Raw genomic sequence first — 7,894 nt, forward strand, 5'->3', positions numbered from 1 at the left:
TTTATTACTAAATTTAATAATATTTAATTATATAGAACTTTAATAGTGCTGTCATCATCCTAGGAACCAAAATCAAATGTGGGAACTAAAATTGAATCTTCATATTACTAAATTCATCTTCATGATCTGTGGTGGTTTGGTTTCTTTCAATTCAATGCTCAAACACTTTTCTGAGTAAATGAAACTTTAAGGATAATCAACAGTTTGCAGAATACAACAAAACAAAGAATTATTTTTTATTATATATTTTTGGAAGACCCAAATTTTGACGCGGTAATGTCAAATGGCCTAAATTCTGGAAAGAATGAAAACTAACATTTTGCTTACGTCACAAAACACCAACCAACATTCAATTCGTCTCGGAGTCACGAGTTGATGAGACCCCAAAAGTAATTTCAAGGTGCATTGCAATTTTTATAAAAATACAAATTCTCACCCTTTATGAAAATTTCACGATCTTATGACTTTTCTTGAACGTGAAATCGTAATTGGGGTCTCGTCAATTTGTGATGGATGAGATCCGTGATTGTGAATGAACTTGACGTTGACCAGAGCTTTGTAACATAAACAAAAGGTTAGTTTTCATTGTTTTTAGAATTCAAGTCATTTGACATTAGTGAAACCTCGGTTCATCACAACAAAGCCAAACCAAACCCTCAACAAATAAACACTGTTTTTCCATCAAAACAAGTTTGTAATGAACTGAAAGTCCAAATGCAGAGAAGGGTTGAAGACAAGACCAAAGCTTGGATTTTGGCTACTTAGTTTTCTCTGAAATTGGTTCATTTGGATCAGTTGAAGCTCAGATAGAGACAAGCATTTGTATTAAAGAGAGCTGGAAGAAAATGGACAACAACCGAATTTGTTTATAAAAGGATGTCACATCTCCACAAGTTCTCTACAAGAACCTCAATTGAGCTGCTGCTGATGGAGTTGCAGCCTTTGAGGTTCAACCCCACCAGAGTTTTTCCTAATCTTTCAAGAGAAGGCAAGCTTCTACTTGTTATCCCACAGCAGCCTGCCAATGAGAGGATTAACAGATTGGTATGCCGTGCAAGACTGAGCGCGATGAGCCCACAATCTGAGACTGCACAATTGGAAACATCTAGTTCGTTGAGAACTAGTAAGTTGTCTGCTATTGCCACTAAGCTTTGATCAGTGATCTTCCTACAACCATCAAGATTAACTAGTTGAAGGGTAGCTCCATGGAGTCTGGCTAAGGTGTGAATCGATTCGTCGGTTAAATTCAAGCAGCCGCTGAGATTTACCTTCACAAGTCCTTCACAGCTCTCAAGTAAAGGAAGCAACACTGCATCTGTTAAACTATAGAGACCTACAAGATCAAGGTGCTGAAGCTGAGGGCACAACCTCCCAACTAAGGCTAGGCTTGCAGCACCAAAACCTGTGCAATTTCGTATCGATAGCCATCGGAGAGATGAACCACAAGAGAGCAGGGGAGATTGCAGTGTTGTATCCTTGATTCCCGAGCATTTAACAAGAACTAGAGATTTCAGGTTTGATTCATGATTTGTCAATGAACCGATAATACCTGAAATTGTGATTCTGTTACAGTCGTCCAATTGAAGGACCTCTAGTGTTCTTGTAGCCTTGGAAAATGCTTGAAGTCCATCATCAGAAATGAAACTGCACTTACGAAAGCACATCTGCTTCAGGCTTTTACATCCATTGCCTATGGCTCCAAGGCTTACATCTGTAACTCCTTGACAAGAAGTAATTGTCAATGAAATCAATAGCTTCAAAGCTTGAGCATTTCCCATCACCCAAAATCCCTTCTCACTCACATTTTTTAGGCTGCAAAGGGTCAGATGGGTGAGAACCTTGCCATAATGTCCAATCACAGCAAGAGAGAAATCAGTGATATTCAAGGCCTGAAGCTTCACTTTATGCAATGAAGAACAAGCAGACGAAATCAAACTCGAAACTCCACAATCCCCAATAAGAGAACAATCCTTTATAGAGATGGACTCCAACTTAGGACATGATCTTCCAATAGCTTGTAGACCCTCATTCCCAATGTTTGGACAAGATTCAATACTTAAAACAGTCAAATTAGAACAACCTTCAGCTATTGCAATCAAAGCCCTGTTGGATATCAAAGGGCATTGACATATATCAAATTTCTCTAACAAATGGCATTCTTTAGCTATCTCCAACAAGCCCTCATCGCTGATCGAAGCGATATTCCAAAGAGAGAGAGCTCGAAGGGTGGAGCAACCATATGCTATTGATGTAAGACCAACATTAGTAACTCTACATATAGAGTTCATCCCTTTAACAGAAAGCTTTCCTAATCCTCCATGGTTAATGCTTCCTATAGCAATTGCAGCAAGTCTTATATCTGTTGCTTTCTTCCCCTCCAAATGTCTTGTAAGATATCCATTATTTTCAAGTTCTTGATCTCCACGATCTTCATTATCCCTGCGGATGCTGCTTAGAAGCATAAGCCATCGCTTAGAGACGCAGGCACAAGAGCTCCTTGATTTTCCACTTTGCAAACGCTTAAAGATTTCAAAGAGGCATTCATCAGGAAGATCATCAATAGAAGGGTTTTTACCCTCTTCCTCGAAATCGTTTCTATCAAATGGGATTCTGAAATTGGTTCGAACCCTTTTGCTGGGCTGACAATACACATCCATACGAGAAGAAATGGGCAGAAAATAGGTAAAATCCTCCATAGAAGTTGAGTAAAAGAAACAACCCGAGTGAAATTCATCATCCCCTAATCAATCCATGAGCGAAATTTAGTACAATTTCAAGAATTTGGTATATAATTCAACAAGAACGAGAACTGTATTAGAAATTTACCAGTGTAATTAAGGAGAGTAGGCATGAGGAAAGCAGAGTGATGAACAATAAAAATTTGAAATTCAATGGAGAAAATGAGAAGAAGGGGGAAGAGAAATGGGGTGAAAACAAAGGGAATTCATGCAAGAAATTCAAATGGGGGCTATAAACGAGAACCTCGTTGATTAAATATAAATGGGTTGAAGACAAAGCTTGAGAAGAATGTGATGAAACAGAGAAAGTTGAGAAGGCTTCATGAATGTCGTCGTCAATCTTCAGAATTGGTTGCATGCAATGTATGGTTCATAAGAAGGCAATTTCCACTCTATGGACAGATTAAGAGTGTTTTGGACACTGTATTAGTTATTATAATCTATTTTTATTATAATAAATTCTAATAATTTATAATTATAGTGTGTCTTTAAGATTAATATATAATTTAGTATCGGTAGAAAATAGTAAACATAATAAATAAATAAATATATATATATAAAATAAAAATAATAACAAACCGTATTTATAATAATTATAAATAACTATTATAATCGGAATCTAAAATACTTCAGTCCACTTAAAAAAATTGAGGGTCAAACAATCGATATTTTTTCTTTTAATAATAATATAGTCGGTAGTTTAAATGGTTGGAAACATATGAGGAAAATTACACATGTATTTTAAATTCATAGTTCTTATATATATATTTCAAGTATAAATCATAGTCATTAAGAAATAGCTACATTCTAACAATTTCATTCCATATATTTTTTTTGTTTTTAAATTAAAAATTTAGTCTTGAAATTTTTACGTTTTTATCTAATAATTTTTTTAACTTTAAACCTATATTGATATTGTAATTATGTATTGATAGACCATAAAATTTAAATATATATCCGAAGTTTAAAATGTCGATGTGAATGGAAATATCGAGATCTTGATTTTATAGAAATTTCGATGAAAACATCAATAAAAATATCGATCAAAATTAATAATATGTATATATATATATGTAGGAATGAAAAAAAATGGTTGATGAAATTAAATAACAATGAGGCACAAATTTGTAAAATTTATTCAACATTTGTTTGTTCTTTGTCTTTTCCTTAAATCAAGAGAATTTGCTCCGTTGTTTTTGGTTATATTATATCTATATTAGTTGAATTGTATCCATCAAGAGTCCACTTGTTTAAATCATAAATGATTATCAATTCAAAAAAGAATGGAATCTTGCCAAAAGCCCATTCGTACATTTTGGATGAAATGTACTAATCATTTGATTGATTTGTTGAGTGTCCTTTTTTTTTTTTTTTTTGAGGTGAAATGGAATAATATTGTTCATAGATTTATTTAGCAAATATGTAAATTTCAAGAGGCTGTTTTTATTATGTAATTCAATTAAGTCTAACATTGTAGTTGCTTCCATTTTTGTATTTTGATTTTGAAACTTGTATTTAAAAACATTACTTAGGGAATCATTAGAATGAATTATAGGTGTGCAATTGGGATATTATAATAGATGGTCTAAAATTGTATGACAACATTGAATTAATAAATAATAGTTTTAATAGAATTTTGATCAAGTAAGAAAACCAGGAATCATGCCCCTGTTTATTCTCTTATTACTATTTTAAAAATAAATAAATAAAAAGAGAGATAAGAGAGGAGGATAAGGTTTTAAGTTGTATGATGGGTTAATAAAAAATGAATAAAGTGGGGAAAAGGGGGTTTTGTTTTTGAATGACAAGAATCTGGTCATATGTGTACACATTGGTTCACTTAAAGTTAAAACCAACCATAAAAGCTAAAGTTTGGTTATGAATTTTCACCTCCTCCACTTTTCTCAAATCCCTAAGGTCTACACCTCAACTTTGACTTATTTGCCAAAGAGAACTAAAAATTAAATAAAATGTTGCATCTATTTTGTACAAATTAGACCACATGAACAATAAATTTTGGTTGTATGATAAGTATGTTAGAAAAAATTGAATTGTCTTTCACTTTTTAAATAGGGGAAATTATAACAACTGCAGGTCGAGTTATCAATTTATTTGGGTTGGGTTGAATTCAAATAAATGAAAATTTTATGAATTGGATTCATTTATAGGTTTACCTAAATAACCCGAATCAATCCGAACTTATCATTAATTTTAAAATGTATATTTTTTGTACTTTATTATATATACATATATTTATTTTATAGTTTCATTTATTTCCATTATGTTCATAATTTATTCTCCAACAACTCCTAAAAATGGTTTTTTTAGTACCTTGGAAAGAAAATTTTTATTATATAAATTGAAATTGAGTTTTTAATTTTAGTTCTATATAAGAAAATAATTCAATCAAATTTTTACGTATTAATATTTTACTTTTTTAAGAATACACATTTAAATAAATGATTTGAGTAATCCGAATCAATCTAACCAAAATATTTCATGGTTGGATTGGGTTGAGTTTATTTTTTAATAGAGGTTGAATTTACAACCAAAACAATTGAGTTGGGTCTAAATCTTTAAACTCAATCCAACTTAATCCACGAACATTCCTACGAAAGAGTAGAAAAAGAAAAATATGTGAGGTTAAATATTGTATCACTGTCACATATTGTTAGTGTTCTATAACCCCAATCTATTCACTTGATTTATATTTTTGTTTAGCAAATTTAATTTTTTCTAATTATATATGTGATAAATAGAGTATACTTTTTTCTACATTATTAATTTTACTTTTTTTTTTTTTAATACTTGCTATTTGCTAAGTTGCTACTTTGGAATGAAAACTACATACTAGTGCAATGAATTTGAGCTTCATAAATGCATTTTATAATTGAGTAGGACCCACTACCATAAGAAATCTATTTTTCCTTTTATCCTCTATGACAAATAAAAAAGGTGCAAAAATTAAAGAAAAGAGGAAAAAAAAAAAAACCTATTAAATTTAAATTACAAGATAATTATTTTAAAGATAAAGCGGTTGAAAATATTTTAATGTCATTGTCTAGATCTATGATTAATGATATTTTATTATATTTATAAATAAATTGATTTATTTTTTTTTTATTTAAAATCATCCGATAATTATATGAGCAGAGAAAAACAGTTGGAAAGAGAGTGATTTTTGAGATCAATGGGATTTTTTTAGCCACTTGATCGGTCGAGTTGAATTAGAATAATCTCTAATCAAACAAATATTGTTTATTTTATGTTCTTTCATTCTTTTATTATTAATTAATTTGTTTTGCTTTTAATTTTAAAGTTTATTGTTCAATCTTCCACTTGTTTTCTGATTAAGAAACCATGGGTTTGTTTCGTTTGTTGTTTAATTGTTCGTCTGTGTGTATGCAGCCATTTGTTTCTGCTAATTTTTCATATTAAGAATATTAAGCTTTCATTTTTAGTTCAAAATTTAAATTGATATATTTACGAAAGTTCAAAATTTTAATTGATATACTTAAAAATTTTCAGGATTTAAATTAATATAATTATTAATTTAGGACTTAAACTGATACTATTTTCAAAATTCAAGATCTGAATTAATATAATTATTAGTTTGAGGTTTAAATTGATACAATCCCCAAAGTTTAGAAGTATAAATTAATATTTTCCTTGAAAATAAAAATGAAAGTGAATTTAGTTCAATAATAATTGACCTGATATTCCACTCTAGAGATTGAAGGTCGATCCTCTATATAGTTATTTTACTAAAATAAACGAGTGGAATGATGTTACTAACAATGTAACTTCGTAATAAAGTGGAATCCCTAGAAAACCAAGCATAAGCTTAAAATATAATTTAAATATATATTCATCATCTCATACCCTCCACATGTCCAAATCATGCTCTCAGATGGACTAGATTTTAATATTTTTTTAGCTCAACACAAATATTTGATATTTAAACTTCAAATTTCTTAATTAATAAGATATATACATTTCTAATTAGTTGAACTATACTCATTAATTAGTTTAGATTCCATACGTATAATTAAATAAATTTTTTTTTAGTGGCAATGAAGTTAATTCAATTTTATCATTTTTGACAACATTATTGTTCAATGGTAGTTGGGCCAAGTATTTTAAAATAAAAGTTTAACTTGACCCACAAGATAAAAGAGGCCCACAAGATGATAGATTGACATTTTGGTGAGAATACTCTTAATATAGAGGTTGTTGCTACATCACTACCTCCTCATTTCATTTAAGTAATTGAGTAACTAATTACATCTTATTGATGTGAGTTTTAAATAATTTCAATAATTATAATAATAGTTAATCATAATTAAGCTTTTTTGACAACCTAAAAAACCCAAAAGTAGAACTTTTTTTTTTTATTTAACTAGTGTTTTGTGGTCCAGTTCAATTTCCATGGCTAATTTTTGGAATATACCTTTATTTTTTATTTTTTCTTTTTCCAATGAGTGGAATGCATGCATTTATGCAGTAATGATACTAATAATAATAATTTACAGATGCATCTTAATTTAAGCCATCACATTTTTTATAGTGCTCTTAAAAATCCAAGTTGAACACTTATCACCTAAAATTATTTCCTTCCTCCTTTACCAACTTGGAAACAACTATATAATGTTCTCTCTTTAATGGTTTGGAATACCTTTTTTAACCATTTAATTTAAAAAATAAGTCATTCTAAATAGAAAAAAAATTAAATGTTCATTCAAAATAAATTTTAAAAAAATGAGTTTCTAAAATAGATTGGATTAGGATAAACACTTGAAACCAACTTTTAGAAAAATAAATTTTTGAGTATTTAATGGTTAATCTCTCTCTAATTTCTCACTTCCACTATTTTGTCGTGGCTACCACCACCTTCTGCCAGCCACCTCGAGTGACCACCATCGATACCTACTCCAGCGACCATCATCGACAGCTACTTTTTGGCAACCACCACTGATCAATTTCAGCTACCACCACTGAACAATTCTGGCCACCACTTTTAGAGCCTGCTGCCAGCCAACTTCGATCACTACCAGTGTCTAACCTTGGCCACCACAACCGGCGGCTAACTCTTGCGAGCACACCATATGACTCACTTCGATGACCATTATTTTAAATTATTAGTTTATAGTATTTTG

General features: G+C 30.5%; 1 protein-coding gene across 2 annotated transcripts; it reads right to left on the minus strand.

The window, feature by feature from the left end:
* Positions 1 to 257: 257 nt before the first annotated feature.
* Positions 258 to 3,121, minus strand: LOC120070885 (EIN3-binding F-box protein 1-like). Of its 2 annotated transcripts, none has more exons than XM_039022782.1 (2): positions 2,983 to 3,121; positions 258 to 2,740 (listed from the first exon to the last, which is right to left on the minus strand). In XM_039022782.1, the coding sequence occupies exon 2, from the start codon at positions 2,694 to 2,696 to the stop codon at positions 867 to 869; it is 1,830 nt and encodes a 609-aa protein (XP_038878710.1). In that variant the 5' UTR covers positions 2,697 to 2,740; positions 2,983 to 3,121; the 3' UTR covers positions 258 to 866. The 2 variants fall into 2 exon arrangements, with proteins under 2 accessions (XP_038878710.1, XP_038878709.1); XM_039022781.1 differs by having other exon boundaries at positions 2,827 to 3,120.
* Positions 3,122 to 7,894: the final 4,773 nt, after the last annotated feature.

This window comes from Benincasa hispida, chromosome 2 (genome assembly GCF_009727055.1).
Source record: "Benincasa hispida cultivar B227 chromosome 2, ASM972705v1, whole genome shotgun sequence".
Classification (NCBI taxonomy): Eukaryota; Viridiplantae; Streptophyta; class Magnoliopsida; order Cucurbitales; family Cucurbitaceae; genus Benincasa; species Benincasa hispida.